We start from the raw sequence: 20,336 nt of genomic DNA, 5'->3' as shown, positions 1-20,336 counted from the left end.
TATTAACAGTACAGCAAAAATCTTGATTCTTTATCTCCCTTTACTAAGGACTATGTAATTAATCAACAAATCATTTGCTGATAAAATATGGAAAGATAATAAAAAGATTACAGTGAACAAAGTATCTAGTTAACTTACATGTTGTGTAATCCTGAGTAAGTTACTTTAATATTATTATAAAAAAGAGTAATCACAGGATTTTCGCAGAGATTAAATGTAACAGCTAAAGAAGAATAAAATATTTTTCTTTCTTTTTTTTTTAAAGTAAAATATTTCTTACAGAGCTTTAAAACAAACACACACACACACACACACACACACACACACACACACACACACACACACACAAAACCCCCCAAACCAACCAAATCTTAAACACTAAAATAATGCAGCCTTACTGTATGGGAGGGGGGAGCGAATCAATGAAATCTCTAATAATTAGTACTTGAAAAGTTTTTTCTAAATTACTTTTATTTCACGTTACCACTTGCATGTATTTTTGTGCTTTATAAACTTCAAAGGCACAGTGCTAACTTGCAATAAAGGAAAACCAAATCTGGTAAGCAATTCATAGTATTCTGAGACAAAGCCATTAATAGGGAAGAAAGTATCTGTCCAATAGTCACTTAACTGTATGTGGTAACATATAAGTAATCCGTAACTCTGAGCATCCCTTTTCTTATTGTGATCTTGAAAAAAAATCTATTAATCTCTCATAACTACAACTCTGAACAACATCTTTGAATAGTACGTAGTTTAAAGCAGTGCTGATATAGCTTAGGTACTTTAATAATCAAATTATATATTAAAATTTACCTTTAACACAGTGTCAAGAGGATTTCCAGAATCAGGTCTGATTATAAGTGGTGCCTCTGTACTTCTTGAAACTATTAAATGTCTTAGATCTTCACCCCATATTTTCTCACATGCATTATAAATGTCATAGCTATCGCTGACCACAGATACAGGCACTGATGAAAACTGTGTTACTATATGTTCAAAAGCATCTTTTTCATGATCTTTCCCCCAAGCTGTTATAGTACTAGAAAAAAAAATGAAAATACAGATTTAGGCATACATTATCTCTTATTGAATCACCTATTATTTGTATTTCATGTTTATTACTAACCACACCATCAAAACTGCAGAGAAGGCAAATGATTTAATGAATGAATAAAACATAGGTAATTGTTTGAGCCAAGCCATTCCTTAGTCAAATCTTTTAAGACTGTCTAAGACTTATTCCTCTTCAATAGCTATTTTAGCTTTTAACTGATATTCAAGCAATTATATACTAGGTTTTACTTTTCTACTCCTGAATCTTCTCAACTAAAAAAAGCACTTGCTGTATGTTATGCCAAGATGTTAAAAAGGAACATTATAATCCCATTATTTTGACAAATAATACATTCATTAGACTCCATTCTGTGGACTTTCAAAACCACATACCAATAAATAGCAGGAACGTACACCTGATCTTTTTACCCCTCAAAATCTTACACTTAAGAGCAATTACTTAGGCAATTATTTATACTGTATCTTACTGAATCAACTACTTATCTTCAAGTAGCTGGTGACAGGTAGTCATTATTTCATTTACAGATTATCTACTATTAATATGCCCAGGGAATAAGAATTTTAATATTTTGTTTGAGCAAAACATAAAATGGGAAATTGTGAAAGTTTCTATTAGTAAGAATGATTATAGTGATTTTTTACAGTGCCCTGAATAATGGCTCTTCTTATTGAATAGATTAACACTTAATATGTACCTTAAGTACTTGGTGGCTAATTAACATGGTATATAAATAATTTTTCAAATGAATAAATGGGATTTAATAATGAACTGAAACCTGTGGCGATTTTCTCATGCTAAGCCATTTTTGCTTCTCCCTAATTTTCTAGCTTTTGCCTCTACCCCATTTTCCTAAGTCAATTAAATGGAAAATAATGGTAACGACCCATTCTATTTTTCCTAAAAAAAAAAAAAAAGGTGTAGGTAACTTTTCTCATGCTGTTAAGTGGTATGCTTGAAAGAGCAGAGTATTTACAGTTTAGGGTTGTAAGCACTAGCTAACCAAAAACGACTTTTGTCTGAGACTGAGATATTGCCTATTTGTATGAGGTTTTTAATAATAAACAGTCCTCCCAACAACAGGGGCTCCTAGTAACAATGACACCCACTCTCTTACTTCATAAAAGAATCTACAGGTGAAGAGAAAATTAACACATGAAGAGAGGGTGGTTCAACTTCTATTAAGAATCAGAATTTGCTCTTTAAAGAGCAAATTTTGCTCAAAGACCATCAACACTAGGAGGTTTGCAATACAAGAATACCGACTACAACTTGAGGTCTTATGCATTTTTTATGCATTTTTTTTCTTTTTCTAGTGTTGTACTAATACAATTGTGTATACTAGCAAACTTAACTGTGCATTTTTAGTCTTTATCTTACTTGATTTCTCTATGGCATTTGAACTTTCCTGAAGTTTTCTTTCCAATGACTTCAATGACATCTCACACATTTTCAATCTTTTCTATTTCCATGGTTCCTCTTCAGTCTTCCCCAGATGCTGTATTCTCCTTCAATCTAACCAAGGGCTCTGAACCTGGGCACTTGTCTCCCTCTATACACCTACCTGTGTGAAAAACACTCAAAACTTTTCAATAAAACCCCTGTGATCAAGATTTCTAAAATCAGTATCTTAGCCAGGATTTTCTTCCATATAGACAGCTTCACCTCATCTACCCACAGAGACATTTTCTACTGCATTATCTAAATAAACCCATCATAACACCTATTCTAGTTTTAGTTTTAAGTATGTGAAAGTCATAAACATTTATTCAATAAATTCTACTCAGGCTCATTTATACTAATGCTAGAAATCGAGAAAACCCAATTATGTACACAGAAATCTCAATTTCTAGGATCAGGTTAAATTTGATACCTCATCATAATTTGTGGGAAAATTTACCTAATATTTCTCATAACAAATTCAAATATTCTTTAAGAAGGTATTTTAACAGAAATGGCAATGCTCTAAAATATTTCAAGGCTATTTTTAGGTTGTGGTTCATTTATCCTCAATGACCTTGATATTGAAATTTTTAATTTATTCTTTTTGGTTTTGGGGCCACACGAGGTGGTGCTCAGAACTTACTCCTGGCTCTATACTCAGGGATCACCCCTGGTGGGTTCAGGGGATCCTAGGGGGTGCTGGGGATCAAACTTGGGTTGGCTGCGTGCAAGGCAAGTGCTCTGCCACTGTATTACTGCTCCAGCCCTGACAGTGAAATTTAAAAAATTTTGCTTCTTCTTTTGTACGGTTGAAGTAACTAAATAACAGAGATAAGTGACTTGCTCAAGACAAACCAGAATGTCAATACTCTGTCCCCCACATTTTAGTTCAAAGAACATCTGAAATACTTTATATGTAAGGAAGTCAAGTATAGTACTATGAGGTAATAAAAATAAAATGGATTTTCATTCTGTTTTTAACACAAAAGCCTTAAGATTTTACCTTGTTTTCAGGTTTATAATTATCACACTGACATTATTACTTTGAAAAAGAAGCCATAAGTGAAGACTTTAATTTATAAACAATAAATTAAGCTTTAAAACTAATTTTAACATCTTAAATTCAAAATGTTGTCTAATCTCAATGAAGATATTGGTGACATGGCTATTTTGCAAGATTCATTGATCCTGAAACTCATCTACGAAGGCATTCTAGAAGGGTAAGCCTAATGCAATGCTTATAATTTCAACTGAGCCCATTATCTACTAACCTTCACCAAATTTAAACTTCAAATTTAGCACTTTCATCTGCCAAGCCACTGATCATTCTTACTTCTTCCCATTCATTTAGTCACTTGGACCTGGACCTGTCATTTCTTGACCTGATAACAATAGTTTCCTACAAAGCCTAATTTCTCAATTTTTAAAAAAATTTTTAAGTTATCCTATATCAAAATGGAGGACAGCAAAGCTTCATAGATTTTCTGTATAAAGATAATCTTTAGAAACACTTCTCTGATATTGCTTCTTTGTTCAAGCTTCAATGCTCACCTCCATTTGAAAATAGAATGACAAAAAAAATAGCATGTTCTACACCCGTATTTAACAGTCAATGTTAAAACAAACCTGAGGGGCTTTACTAATCTGCCTTCCTAGTTTACCCTATGTTCTTTACAAAATCTGTTTCAGCTCTTATTTTTTTTTTTATTAGTGAAACGACATGATTTTTTTTTTTTATTAGTGAAACATGATTTTTTTTTTTTTATTAGTGAAACGACATGAAGTTTCAGCTCTTATTACCTAAAAACACATTCATAATCTCCTCTTTTGTTCTGGCTCTTTGAGCGTAATATGCTTGATATACAGTAGGCACAAAATAAATATTACCCATAGAACAAATGTTTCCAAAATATTACTAATAATTTTTACTGTCTTCAAGAGTCATAATTTCATAAACTATTCTCTCGAATGTTTATTAATTCTACTAGAACATGATCCTTCCTGTCCTTCCATTGCCCCACTATAACATTTTATTATACAACATTCTTAACCAACAGAGCAGAATACTGCTAGTGCTACTATTTAATCCTATACTTAACCCCGAAGACAGGACCAGGTGTTGTAGTTGTTGTCGTTTTTGAAACTATCTTTACATTCCTAATATTACTTAGTAGATTATCCTTCCATAAAAAGCTCAGCTTAATTTTAACCTCACATCTGGTTTTAGAATGTCACAATATTCAGAATACATTTTAATAAATATACCCAAACTGGTAATGGGAATAACCTTTGTATTAAGAACCAGAAAAAGGTTGGTATGATTTTAAAAACTTTACCATCTTTTAATAAAGTTAACTCTAGGACTAGTGAAGCTGGTTACATTAGATTACAATTTCCTTGTACTTTTAACTTTAGATGGTTTAGTAAAATCATAAGGAAGCATAAAAATGTGAACATCACTCCTTCATATAAAGGGTTTACTTGATCATTTATCATTGAGGTTCTGGATCCAGATGACAACTTCTAGGGCAATGACATAAGGTGATAAAGAAGTATAGGGGAAAAGTAAATATGATCAGGTTTTACATACTTCTAACTTTAATGACCAAAAAACTACTCTGCATATAAAAATATGATGGCTTTATGTCAGTATGAGCTGGAAAAATGTTCTCAAGTTGATTTTTAGAATGGCTAAGAGTTTTCTACCTTACCTCATTAAAATATTAATACAAAAATAAATTCTGAATTTATACTTAAATTTATGAGGATTTATTTTGGTACCTGGCTCGTTATATAAGCAAAACACCTCTGAATTATGAGAAAATAAAAATACAGCTTTAGAGAACAAAAATGTTTAGATAATAGGAGAATTAAAACAGAATTTTACCTGTGTTCTGCCGCTGGCACAGAATAACCTGGAACAGGATCTTTTGTTCCATAGTATTTTTTAATTAAAGCAATTCCAGCTACTGTATCTGTTCCTTTGAAGTTAACCAAATGAGCAGATGCTCCTATACCAGCAGTCTGGAAAATAAACCACAAACTAAAATCCAAAAAAAAAAGAGAAAAAGACTCATACTTGAGATGTAAGCATAGCTCCCAAAACATCTACTGGTCTTATCTTTAAAGATATACTGAACTACTGTTAAAGGTGGCAGTTTCTTATGACAAAGATCCAATATTTCCTAACTAGTCAAACTTTAACTATGTGATTCTCAAAGAGAATCTAACAGTGACCCACCCATATTTTAGCATTGCCATCTTCCCACCCTTACTTTTAACCTGTGCTTCTCTGTTTATCTGAGATCTGTTAGATTTATTGTGTCTATCAGTCCACGCAGCCATCACCCATCCAGACAGCTAATACGTAAAGAACAAGGACATTTGTTAAAGCCAATATTATGTATACTTTGAACCAAGATCCACCTATTGTAGGTACTTAATACAAATCTGCTGATTTAATTTCAGGAATTAAACAATATGGCCTTCTTAAACCATTATCAATTTCATTAATGTCCCAAAAATCTAATCAACAATTACATTTCATACAATGGTTCACTTCAGTTTCTTACCTCCTGGGAAGAGACTCCTCTATAGCCAAAATCATGTAACTTGTATTCTAGGCCATCTAAGTTACCAGATGTCTCTAACAAGTATTTGGCCAATATTTTCTTCTGCTCTCTAGAATTTGTGGCCACTGTGATTGGGTACCAGGATTGAACAAGAATAGTCTGTAGTAACAAAGTTAATAACAAAAATATTATATAAAATACTGAATTCTAAGAAAAACCCTAGCTTTATCTGACATGTGCTGGACTTTCCTCCCGTACTATCAGAAATATCAATCAGACCTTTCAACTGTAATGCAGGAAGGCAAATATGTGTTTCAAAAATACAGCACATAGCTCATTCTGCAAATGAATACCACAAAGGATAAACATACCAGGTCCTTAAATAATTGAGAACACCAAATTAATAGTTTCTATCTAAAGTTCCAAAGAAGCAGTAATAGTTTTAAAACTAGGTGTGATGAAGAATTGTGAAAAACATTTTCAATCTATCATGGACTTAAAGTTTAAAAAAACAACATGACTAATAATTTTTATGTGCTTAGAACTGCTATAAAAGTTGCTGAAGAGATTTCTATTAAAGTTTATAAATGTCTATCCTTATTTGCATATGGAATGTCAACCTGTATCAAGAAGGTCATAAACTAATACTAGGTTTAAAGACTACAAATTTTAAAAAAAGCATTAGTTTTTAAAAAGCTATACATTTATTCTTTTATGAAGTCTTGGCCCTAATTTTTCCCTGGATCTAATAGACTTAGATTATATACTTGGAACAATTTTGCTTAATACTGGAGATAGTATCCTATCCACTAGTTATGCTTGATGACCTTGGCTATTGTCAAGCATTACTAAAAGCAATTCTCAAAGAGCATTTCTAAATATAAAAATTGTCAGGTTGGCACCAAAGACTTATATTATGAGGCTTTTATCTGGTATGCCCTACTTTTAAATTTGTGAGAGGTCACTGTTTATGTTTACAATTCAATACTTATTATATATACATTCTTAAATGAAGAAACAGGAGAATGCTAGGTATGTTTCTTAGTTTTGAAAAGAACTGTCCCGTGGTTTCCCCTTTTTCATTTTGGCTGCCAGGAAAAGTTCAAAAGACACCTGACACTTAATCACAGCCTGGCAAACATTTCTTACAATTTTTTAAATCAAATTGATGGTTATCAGAGGAAGCTTAAAATTTGTTTTAGAAACAACTGCTAAGATGATGACAATATCTGAGCCCTTTCAAAAGGTATTTAATTTTCTAATAAAAATGAACAAAATAAGCTTCTGTTCAACACTAGCTTAGCAATCAATAAGGTAACTAAAAACTGTTACGGGAATTCTACTCCCATTTTTTTGAGAAATCTCTATATTGCTTTCCATAGAGGTTACTAGACAACATTTCTCCCAACAGTGGATGAGAGTTCCCTTTGCACCACAATCCCGTAAACACTGGCTATTTCCAGATTTTTTGATGTGTTATTCTCACAGGGGTGAGATGGAATCTCATTATTGTTTTGATTTGTATTTCTCTAATTATGAATGGCAATAAGCACTTTTCCCTATTCCCATTGGCCATCTATATGTCTTCTTTGGGGAAATGTGTGTTCATCTCCTCACTCCATTTATAGAAGGGTTATATTTTTTTGGTAAATTTAGTGAGGGCTTTGAGTGGTCAGAATGAAAGAGACAGACAGAAAATTCTTTGGGGAAATGTGTGTTCATCTCTTCACTCCATTTATAGAAGGGTTATATATTTTTTGGTAAGTTTAGTGAGTGCTTTGAGTGGTCAGAATGAAAGAGACAGACAGAAAATGATCTAGCTCATATGTGGTACTTTACAGACATACAGCAAGGTAGCAACAAAGCTCCAAAGGCAACATAATGAGGGAACTGATGGACATCACGTGAGGGTGGTACAGAAAGAGGGGGCTGGGGTTCTTTGGGAGAGAGATGGGTACAATGGTGAAGGATTTGGTGTTGGAATTATGTCCAGGAGAAACCATTATTAATAATATGGTACTGTAGCACTGTCCTCCCATTGTTCATCAATTTGCTCGAGCGAGCACCAGTAATGTCTCCACTGTGAGACTTGTTACTGTTTTTGGCATATGGAATAAGCCAGAGGGAGCTTGCCAGGCTTTGCCGTGCGGGCAGGATACTCTTGGTAGCTTGCTAGGCTCTTCGAGCGGGGTGGAGGAATCGAACCTGGGTTGGTCGCATACAAGGCAAACGCCCTACCCACTATGCTATCGCTCCAGCCCAATAATATTGTAAATATCCCCCCCCCAAAAAAAAGTTAGAACCCAAATGTTATTATTTAACCTTAGATTTTCCAACTACATTATTTAAAGAAGAAGAAAAAAACCTATAGTGTGAAACTTCTACTGATTATCGCTATAGATGAAATCATTAAGCTTCTCTCAAGAAATGAAACTCTAAGTTATAGAGGCTCTGTAATTCCACTAATGGGAATGTGGTCATTTTCACCTGTCCTGTCCTAATAGACCTTCAGAGATGAATCTAGAAATGTTAAGTCCAAGGAAACAATCTAAAAATCATGAGAAGTAATAGCTATTTTTTAGTAAAAAGCACATAACTCTGCATGTGTCAGGTTAGGCTTGGGTATGATACCCAATACTTGCAAAAAAATAAAACACACCCTTAATGAGCCCTACATTTAGGGTGTGTGTGCGTGGGGGGAGGGGGAGCAGGCAGTAAATTCCATACATGTGTTCCATACATGTAATTTGTTATAGAATCATAGAAAATCTTGCAAACTCCTGAATTACATAACCAAACACCTCTATTCTACTTCTGAAACTGGGATTTACAAAGTTACTGATAGTTAAGTTTTAAGCATATAACATTTTAACACCAATCCTAACGCTAGTGTCCACTTCTTTGAAACTACTCTTTTGATTCCTACCTCTATATTCTTGGCCTCTCTGAGTTCTCAATTTTGCCACCAGTTATTCAAATGCAAGAATTTTGTTTAGAATGAACTATTCTTAAAAACCATAATGGGAGCTCAATTGACCCAGCAATACCACTCCTGGAAATATATCCCAGAGATGCAAAAAAGTATAGTCGAAGTGACATCTGCACTTGTTTGTTCATTGCAGCACTGTTTACAATAGCCAGAACCTGGAAAAAATCCGAGTGCCCAAGAACAGATGACTGGTTAAAGAAACTTTGGTACATCTATACAATGGAATACTATGCAGCTGTTAGAAAAGATGAAGTCATGAAATTTACATACAAGTGGTTCTACATGGAAAGTATCATGATAAGTGGAATGAGTCAGAAAGAGAGGGACAGACATAGAAAGATTGCATTCATCTGTGGAATATAAAGCAACAGAATAGGAGACTAACACCCAAGAATAGTTGAGATAAGTACCAGGAGGTTCGCTCCATGGCTTGGAGGCCAGCCACACATGCTAGGGGAAAAGGCAGCTCAGATGGAGAAGGGAACACCAAGTAAAGGGTGTTGGAAGGATCTGCCCAGGATGGGAGATGCATGCTGAAAGTAGACTATAGACCAAACATGACTGCCACTCAATACCTCTATTGCAAACCACAACACCCAAAGGAGAGTGAGAACAAAAGGGAATGCCCTGCCACAGAGGTGGGGTGGGATGGGGGGATGGGGGTGGTGGTGGGAGGGATACTTGGTGGTGGAGAATGGGCACTGGTGGAGGGATGGGTACTTGATCATTGTATAACTGAAACCCAAGCACAAAAATTTGTAAGTCTACAACTGTACCTCATGGTGTTTCACTAATAAAAACTTAAAAAAAAAACACCCACCATAATGGGAGTTGGGGATGTAGTTCAGTGGTAAAGCACATAACTCTGCATGTGTCAGGTTAGGCTTGAGTATGATACCCAATACTTGCAAAAAAATAAAACACACCCTTAATGAGCCCTACATTTAGGTGTGTGTGCGTGGGGAGAGGGGGAACAGGCAGTAAATTACATACATGTGTTCACATAGGGCAATTTGTTACTACAGAAATAGTTAGATAAAAGAGAACTTCTATTCAATAACCTTATTTTCTATTTAATTATTCCTTATAATTGTTTTTCTGCTACCAATTCAGCATTCTCACTAATTATTATTATTTTTTTGTTTGTTGTTGGGTCACATCTGGCAGTGCTCAGGGGACCACATGGAGTGTTAGGGACAGTCTGGATTGTTTCTATATTCTGGCTATTCTACTTAAGGGCTGCAATGAATACAGGTATGTACATATCTTTTCTTTTTTCTTTTTTTTTTTTTGCTTTTTGGGTCACACCCAGTGATACAAAGGGTTACTCCTGGCTCATGCACTCAGGAATTACTCCTGGCGGTGCTCGGGGGACCATATGCGATGCTGGGAATCGAACTCGGGTCAGCCGTGTGCAAGGCAAACGCCCTACCCGCTGTGCTATATTGCTCCAGCCCCATGTACATATCTTTTCAAATTAACGTTTGTTATGTTTTGGGGGTAACTGCCAAGAAATAAAATTGTTGGGTCATGTGGAATTCTGAAGATTCTAAATTTTTTGAGAAGACTCTATACTGTTTCCCATAAAGGATGAGGCAGATCAGTGTCCTTCAACCACTGGTCTGGTGGTATAAAAAGGTTGAAAACCACTGATAAACTGCCTTGCTTATAACTGCTGATTCATGAATTGGCATGCCAATTCTCCCTCAAGTGTAAAAAGACTAAAGCATATTATGTTAGAAGACATTCTCACCAACTGTGAATGAGGGTGCCTTTTTTTTTTATTATTGTATACTCTCCAGCACTGGTGATTTCCAGTTTTTTTTTTTTTGATATATGCCATACTCAGAGGTGATATTTCTATTGTTTTGATTTGCATATTTCCCTGATAGTAAATGACCATGAACACTTTTTCATATGCCTACTCTCTGTCCGTATATCTTCTTTCAGGAAGCATCTATTCACTTCCTTTCCTCCTTCTTTGCTGGGGTTATTGGTTTTTGTGCTATTGGACTTTGTGACTCTTTTATATATCCTGGATATTAGCCCTTTACCTGATGAATGGTGTGTAAATATTTTTGCCTGTTCAGTATGGTGTCTTTTAATTTCAGCCTGAGTGTTCTTTGCCATACAAAGCTTATTAGTTTGATGTATACCAATGTATTTCTACTTTTCTTTGACAATGGAATCAAGTCATTGAAGGTTCATATCCTGGAGAGTTCTGCCTGTAATTCCTCAATTTTATCAATTCTAGCCTAATATATTTTGATTAACTATTATGTATGGTGTGATAAAGATCATTTCATTTTTTTGCATGTGGCTATCCAGTTTCCCCAACATCATTTGTTGATGAGACTTTCCTTGCTCTACTTCATGCTCCCAGCTCCTTTGTCACAATTTAACTGTCCATTTATCTGAGGATTTCTCTCTGGACTCCTAACTCTATTTGATTGTTCTGACAGTATGCCTTTATTTCAGTACCACACAATTTTGATTGCTTAAGTTTCTAGGAAATGTGATACTTTCCATCCTTTGTCACCCCACCTGCAGGAAAGCTTTAGCAATTTAGGGAGCTTTATGATTATTATATGTAAAAAAAAAATAAGTGAATCTTGACTGTACAGAGATAAGAAATATATATATCTATGGTAATAAGGTCAAGCTCCAAACTGATAAGATTATGAAGTAGTTACTAAAATTTAAAAAATTCCTTTAGTCTCACTAGAACATACTTTCCATAAAATGTCTGTTGCTACTAGAAATGTACCTGTGCTATTTATTCAATTTTTTTTTCTAAATTTATATACATATAGAAAGGGGGAAGTCAACCAAACTTTTAACAATAATTATCAATAATTTTATTTGGCTAACATCTAGCATGGGCTGGAATGAAAGCACAGTGGGTAGGGCATCTGCCTTGCATGCGGCTGACCCAGGTTTGATTCCTCCGCCCCTCTCAGAGAGCCGGCAAGCTTCTGAGTATCTCACCCGGATGGCAAAAGCCTGGCAAGCTACCCGTGACGTATTTGATATGCCAAAAACAGTTAATAGTTAACGTTATTGGTGTCCGCTCAAGCAAAGCGATGAACAATGGGAGGACAGTGCTACAGTGCAACATCTAGCATATTAATTTTACTAGAAGGAAACATATTTAGTCTTTCATTTTATAGGTGCGGAAACTGAGGCCTGATAAAGTTAAATAAGTTACAGAGATCACTTAGCTTTATTAATAGTAACCTTTTTTCCCTGTCATGTTGGGGAATTGAACTCAGGCCTCACACCATAGTAATTCACACGCAAAAATCCCAGTTGAATGGGTTTTACATCTTCAACTAATGTGCAAGAATTACCAAAAAAAAAAAAAAATAACAAGTCACCTCAATCCAATTTGTGAGCCAGTAACACTCTGGATCTGTGTTTTCCACTGTAAAGAGAACATTTCCTCTGGGAATGACAGAACCCTCAGGAACAGCTTTTACTTCTATTGGAAGATGTCCATCATATTTCTGGTAAGAGACAATAATAAATATATTGTTCAACGAATTTTCTATTTTAATAAGGTTCTTTACAATTTACACAAGTTAGATTTACTGTCAAAGAAACTTCAATTATAGACAAAAATTGCTAGTAATTTTGTCAGAATACCCTTATCTGGAGCAGGAGTGTAGTACAGAAGACAGGGACTTGCTTTGCATTTGGCCGCCCAGGTTTGATCCCTGGTACCTCATATGGTCCCCAGAGCCCACCAGGAGTGATCCCTTAGTACACAGCAAGGAGTAAGCCCTGACAAACTAAGGAACTACTTAAAAAAAAAAAAAAAGCAAACACACATAATAGAAAAGGAAAGAACACTTCTCTGTCAGTAGAAGAAACTTTAATAGGTTTCTAATAGGTTTTCTCCTTATTCTGGTAGATGTGAAACCAATCATTTTGGTAGTGGAAAGACCAATCATTACATTTTAGAGCTTTGGCGATCAATAGCCAACTTCAACAATTACTTTCAAAGTCAAGGAGAATGTATTTGTACATGGTAAGTTAATATTTAAATTACTCTTCCCCTTTAGGTTTCAGTCTGTGTGTAAAATGGATAAGATAAAACTACAGATCAATACCCCATGAATACCTGAGTCTCTGAACATATAAATCAAAGATTACCCTATCTATGGAAATTACATTAATAAGCATTCAAAGGCCCATAAGTTTCAAATAGCAAAGCAGTATTACAACGTGAGTACAATACTGCACTTCTAATTATTTAATATTTGATAGTCCACAATGAAATTGTTTTGCATATAGGGGCTACTCTTCATGGTGCTTAGGAATCAGTCCTGGTGGTATATGGGGATTGAACCAGGATTGCCTGCATGCAAAAATAAAAACCCATCTTAACTCCAGTGTTATCTCTCTGGCCTCCTGTACTGCATGTTTTTCGTTTGTTTGTTTTTTTCTTTTTGGGTCACACCCAGCAATGCTCAGGGGTTACTCCTGGCTCATGCACTCAGGAATTACTCCTGGTGGTGCTCGGGGGACCATATGGGATGCTGGGAATCGAACCTGGGTTGGCCATGTTGGCTGTGTGAAAGGCAAACGCCCTACCTGCTGTGCTATCGCTCCAGCCCCTGCATGTTTTTTAAGACATAAATTAACACTTAACATCACAAGATGCCAACAGATCAACAGGGCCCATCCCAGTCTATTTTCATAATAAAAGAAAACCAACCACCAGAGAAAATATTTCTGATAGCTCCACTGCCATGCCTCTAGATGGCAAAAACTTTAAGCAATGGAACTAAAAATGCTTGACATGATTATTACAGTACAACAAATAATAAGATGAGTTTTATTTATTTATTTATTTTTTTGCTTTTTGGGTCACACCCAGCGATGCACAGGGGTTACTCTTGGCTCTGCACTCAGGAATTACTCCTGGCGGTGCTCAGGGGACCAGATGGGATGCTGGGAATCGAACCCGGATCGGCTGCGTGCAAGGCAAACGCCCTCCCTGTTGTGCTATCGCTCCAGCCCCAAGATGAGTTTTATTTACCTGTAACAAACCACTCTAAATAGTAAAGGAAATTTCCCAGAATTATTAGTGATTAAATTCACATCATCTATTAAATCACTTTTATGAAAAGTGATGGTTATTTAAATTTTAATTCACTAATATTTTGACAGATTATGTACGACCATAAATACTAAATGCTAACGATTTGCCAACAGAAAAAAAAATACTAGGGATCAGAGTTATAGTACAGTGGATAGGGCTTTTGTCTTGCACACAGCCAACTTGGGTTTGATTGCTAGCACACCATGCGGTCCCTCAAGCTCACACGCTCTGAGCACTGCTGGGTGCGCCCAAAAGACAAAACAAAACAATTAAATACTATCCTTCATTTTTAATAAGAATGCCTAAAACAGCCATTATATTTTGTTCATAAACAATAAAGTGCTATAATTACAGTTCTATTCAAACACTTCTGAAATTCTGAACTAAAAGCAAACCAAAGTAAATCAATATCAATCACTTTTTACCTCAAGAATGTAGTTCCATCCCTTTTCATTAAAGACATCATCTTGAAAATGTTCTTTGTACACCTCTTTGGCTTCCTGGATCTTCTCTTTGGTCACTACTTTACCTATAAGGATAAACAGCTCCAATTTACACTGTCATAGGCATACATTGTCATCATAGGATTAGAACTCTAATTATTTCAGTGTTGTACAGAATAGGAAAAAATATTAACCTTGGGAGATTCACCCAAAGTCCACAGCAGAGTCAAAAGGAAAAACTTACAGTTCCAACCATTGTAAGCCTAAGTGATAAATTCTTTAAAAACATTTTTATTTGATTTACAATCCCATTAATGGTAGGGAGGATAGGCTGTTTTAACACCACACCCTTCATTAGAATGTCCACTTCCTTCCACCACTGTCTCAGTGGTAAACTCAGTTTTGAAGATAAGTTCTGCTGCCTTTGGCCATTAGTTATTCCCTTGCTATGTAAATTCTTATATGTAACCACATGGTCCCGGAAGCCGGGAGTAGCCCCTAACAGATCTTCTGTGGCTTCATAAAAAATTTTTTTTGGGGAGGCTGGAGCAATAGCACAGCAGGTAGGGCGTTTGCCTTGCACACAGCTGACCTAGGTTCGATTCCCAGCATCCCATCTGGTCCCCTGAGCACTGCCAGGGGTAATTCCTGAGTGCAGAGCCAGGAGAAACCCCTGTGCATCACCAGGTGTGACTCAAAAAAAAAAAAAAAACCAAACTTTTTTTCTGAAGTTGAAAAACAAAAGCAAATATGCAGTTGAAAAAATTATTTTATATATAGCATTAGTGAACATCTTTGTGGATTTAAATACTCTTCACATTTAGGAGTAGTCACTTAAAAAGTCAGATGACTTCTCACTTGGGGACTAGGTAATTCAGTAATGTTTCCAATTACTAATTTTAGTTTTTTAAGTACACTTTCATGAATCAGTGAAATGAAGACAATAGAAGTAGAATATCTACTTATGGTTTTTGAAGGGTAAATGAGTTAAGACAGAAATATGGTCTGACAACAGGCAATCACTATATTTTATTCTAATTTTCTATGTATTTGGGAGCCATACTGGCACTGCTTATGGGATCATGTAAAGCCAGGGACTGAACCTAGGTCTCCTTCATACAAAGCACACCCTTGGAGCTATCTCTTCAGCCTCTCCATTTTAAATGCAAATAAAAATAAATGATATTTTACAAAGATTTTAAACAGTGAAACTGAAGTTTTTGACACCTTCAGATAAACTCACTAGTTAACTCATTTAAATCCACATGTCCAACAACAAATAGATGAATAAAGAAAGCTGCAGTATACATATACAATTGAATACTCCTCATCTATAAGAAAAGATGAAATCTTGAACTGAAGGTTATCAGGTCAAGAGAATCAAGTTAGAGGAAGGAGAACAACTATAGAATGATCTCATTCATCTGCGGTATATAGAACAACAGAATAAGGGGATAAACAGTATTGAATAATGACAAACCTTGACCATGAACTACAAAAGTGAAATCAGCAAGCAAATGGGGGGATGGGGGAAAGGGGAGAAAGAAGCAAAACTAGAAGTGTTAATGTAAGGACAGTTGGTGGAGAGTCTTGAGCACTCTGGTGGTAGTGACGGTGCAGTAGCTTTGTACATCAAAACCATAAACATTAACACTATTATAACCATACTGCACTGTCACTGTGCAGTGCAGCTACAATCAATCAATCAATAAAATGCCTGGGTAAGTTTTTGCTACACAATAGAACTTGTTATATCTAAGTAGGTTTCCAATGTTCCTGAAATTATTATCTCATTTCTCAGTCAACTCAATTTATATTAACTCTTGAGTTGTTTTTTTTTTTCTGAGTTGGGGGGGGGGCAAAGAAATAGTACAGTGGGTAAGGCACTTGCTTTATACAAAACTGACCTGGGTTCAATCACCAGCCTCACATATGGTTCCCCGAGCACTGCCAGGAGTTATCCCTGAACATCGCTAAGTATGGCTCAAACAACAGCAAAAACCCATAGTTGAAAATTTCTCAGATGCATAAAATATTTGGGAACTGTTTCTCCCCTATCAACCTCATTGCAAAATAGACTAGAAACAGATTTTGAAATAATGAATCACAGAAATTATTTTGGAAATTTTTCCACTTTAAAATAAATCTGAGGGTTAAGTCCACAGTTACTAGGTAGTGTCAAAACATATCTTTAAGGTGAAAATGGAATAAAAGTAATCTAATTGTAACCATAATTTAAAATGAGTCCTCACATCAATTAACTCTTTTTATTTCATAAGCAAACTACATTAACTTCAGAAAATGGACTTTTCTACACTTACCCCCAAACTTATTTTAGAACATTAAACACTGATATCAAATTATAAGATTTAATATATGAGCACATTTTAAAAATTTACTAGATTTTCACAAATGCCAGGTAAGACTAGAAAATATTTGAATATCAAGACCAGCTACTCCATACATTGCTTCAATTAACAGAATATAAAAGCAGTGTTTTAACCGTACTATGAAAAATAGTACCTTTTAAGTACTTATTAAGAATGTACTGCAATCCATAAAATACTGTTTCCTCATATTTCACCTTCCTTATTTTGGAATTTTCTGTCTTCTTTTCACGGCATTCAAAGTAAGAATAAACTTTGCTTGTGTTGGGTGGATACTGTTTATAGTGAGTAACCTATATGAGAGATAAAACACTTGAGTTAAAAAGCATAAGAGATTATAAATCACAAAGGGCTTAAAATGATTTAAAATCAGAGAAACTTTATTTTTCATTTGTGACTAATGGACTTTTTTCTGGCTTTAAGAAATATACTAATGGAGCTGGAGAAATAATACAGCAGGTAGGGCATTTCCCTTGCATGCGACTGACCGAACTCCTAGGAGGGCTTGGGAGACCATGAACCTGGGTTGGCCAATGGCACATGCAAGGCAAGCATCCTACCAGCTTTACTATCACTCTAGCCCCTTACTAAGATATGTTTAATAGGTCAGTATCTTAAATTCAAAATCATGGAAGAGTACTAAATTTTATAAGCAGACTGAATATAATGAAGTACAAGGTTTCTAAGCTGGACATATGAAATAAAAGTACAAAGAACCTCATCTGGTCTTTGGGAACAGCCTAATTCAGAGCAAGAAAGAAGCTGCTTGGGAGACATATACATGATATAAAAGAATAAGGTGAAAGAAAAATTTGGTCATCACTATCTAAATATGGTAAGTTTGCTAAGTCAGTAGAGCCAATGACATCCACTGACTCTACTTCTTTACTGATAGAGTGCTGACAATGATCCCCTTTGTTCTTCACAATGATAGCATAAAAACTTGGATGAAAGAAACAGAAGCTAGAAGGTATAATAAAACTTTTCTAATAGTCTTCTCTAAAAACCTCCGAATTGGAAAATAAATACCAATACAATAAAATAGGAAATCCTTACGATTTTATAAATATGAAAACTTATCAGATTCACTTTTCATGGTTTTAGCTAAGTCACCATTGAAAAATTTCTACTTTTGTTTTAAGGAAAGGTATAGGGTCATTGTAATATGACTATAGTCTATATGTAGTAAAAACTTGAGTTTAAAATAGGTTTTCTCTCCAATGAAATCAACTTGTGACATTATAAAAATAGAACTCTTTTATTTTTTAAATTAAATCACCGTGAGATATACTTACAAAGTTTTCATGTTTGAGTTTTGGTAATACAATGATCGAACATCCATCCCTCTACAAATGCACATTTTCCACCACCAATGTCCCCAGTATCCCTCCCGTCCTTCCCAACCATTCCCCTGCCTCTATAGCAGACATTTTCCTCCACACTCTCTCTCTACTTTTGGGCATTATGGGTTGCAATATAGATACTGAGAGGCTATCATGTTTGGTCCTTTACCTACTTTCCCCATTCCGAACACATCTCTGATTCCGAATGATTCCTCCAATCATCATTGACTTGGTGATCCATTCTCTATTTCAGCTGCCTTCTCCCCCAGCTCATGAGACAGGCTTCCAACTATGGAGCTAGTGTCTACTGTCCTTGGGTGTCAGTCTCATATTATTTTATATTCCACAAATGAGTCCAGTCCTTCTATGTCTGCCCTCTTTCTGACTCATTTCACTTAGCGTGATACTCTCCATGAACATCTACTTCTAAGCAAATTTCATAACTTCATCTTTCTTAACAGCTGCACAGTATTCCATTATCTAGATATACCAAAGTTTCTTTAACCAGTTGTCTGTTCTTGGGCACTCGGGTTGTTTCCAGATTCTGGGTATTGTGAACAATGCTGCAATGAACATACTGGTGCAGATGTCATTTCTACTGTGCTAAAAATAGCACTCTTTGCTGTTCAAAACCAACCTTGGAGGTGAATCATATTAAAAGTATGATAGTCTATGTCAGAGTTGAAGCTTTCTATTTTACTTCTAAACAAGAGGTATCCATATACAAAAAGGTATAAGGAGGCCTTATCAAGTCCTAGAAGTTCATGTTAGGTTTTTTTTACTTTTGACTTTTATCTGCAGTTCTTTGATAACATGGAAACTGATACCACCATAGCACTGTCCTCCGTTGTTCATCGATTTGCTCGAGTGGGCAACAGTAACGTCTCTATTGTGAGACTTGTAGTTACTGTTATTGGCATATTGAATATGCCATGGGGAGCTTGCCAGGCTCTGCCGTGCAGGCGGGATACTCTCGGTAGCTTGCTGGGCTCTCCGAGAGGAATGGAGGAATCAAACCTGGGTTGGTCGCATGCAAAGCAAACACCCTACCCACTGTGCTATCACTCCAGCCCACTGTAAGTTTAAGAAAATTTAGGAGAGGAGGAGAACAGCTTTGGCATGTACAAGCCCCAGATTCAATCCTCGGCACCACATGGCTCCCTGGGTACTGCTGGGTATAGCCCTGGTGGCCCCTGAGTACTCTAAAATCTGGCCTCTGTAAACCCATGCAGTACTGCCATCTACAGGGCCTGATCATCTAATCATTAAGCCCAACACCATTGGACCAGGATCAAGGGTGACCCAGAGATTCCTCAGTATGCTGGGGAGGACCCCACCAAAATAGATTTGAGCAGCTAAATAAAATAGTTAATATAAAGTCTAGAGCAAATTCAAACTCATTAGCCAATTCAATAAAGTGTAAAAATAACACAAATAGATATATAATTATTTCAACTATTTAAGAACTGATTAGAAAATTATCATTTCCTGAAAACACATCCAACCTGTAAAAATGAAAAAAAAAAAATCAGTTTACAATCTAAATCAACTCCATCTCCTTTAATGGAAAGAGTGGTGAGATAGGAAAAATTTATCTGTGATGAAATAAAATTTGAATGTTTCAATGTCCTTCTACACATTTTTAAAACAGATTTATAGTTGTAACTCTCAAGTTATTCTGATCATCCTCATCAGTTCAGAACTTTAAAGGCACACCTTTATAAATCCATTTTCTCTATCAAACAGAAATAGAAATAGCTTAGAGTTCTGTAGTGCATACTTTCTTTGTACGTGGGAAAACGACTGTGAGACCTATCTGTATAAAAAAGATTGAAAGCCTGAAAACAACTTGTGTTGGTTAAGGTATAAAGAAAAAGGAACTGTCATTTTGTGTACACCAATATACCATAAAGTGTAAATTGATGTATTCTTTATGGAAAACACAGGATGGAGATTCTGCAAAAAAAATACATAGGA

At 35.5% G+C, this 20,336-nt stretch overlaps 1 protein-coding gene across 1 annotated transcript in view; it reads right to left on the bottom strand.

Annotated features, from left to right (window-relative positions):
- The window catches only part of NAMPT (nicotinamide phosphoribosyltransferase), a 35,187-nt gene that overhangs the window by 7,761 nt on the left and 7,090 nt on the right, over positions 1-20,336 (bottom strand). The window contains exons 2-7 of the mRNA XM_056118272.1: positions 17,153-17,309; positions 14,612-14,715; positions 12,457-12,585; positions 6,091-6,249; positions 5,406-5,542; positions 817-1,042 (exon numbers count right to left, since the gene is read on the bottom strand). Coding sequence (XP_055974247.1) covers positions 817-1,042; positions 5,406-5,542; positions 6,091-6,249; positions 12,457-12,585; positions 14,612-14,715; positions 17,153-17,309 — 912 coding nt within the window. The remainder of the gene's footprint in view (positions 1-816; positions 1,043-5,405; positions 5,543-6,090; positions 6,250-12,456; positions 12,586-14,611; positions 14,716-17,152; positions 17,310-20,336) is intronic.

Source organism: Sorex fumeus, unplaced genomic scaffold (genome assembly GCF_029834395.1).
Source record: "Sorex fumeus unplaced genomic scaffold, SorFum_2.1 ptg000037l, whole genome shotgun sequence".
Lineage (NCBI taxonomy): Eukaryota > Metazoa > Chordata > Mammalia > Eulipotyphla > Soricidae > Sorex > Sorex fumeus.
The sequence above is the reverse complement of the archived record's forward strand: the minus strand, read 5'-3'. Positions and strand labels throughout refer to the sequence as shown.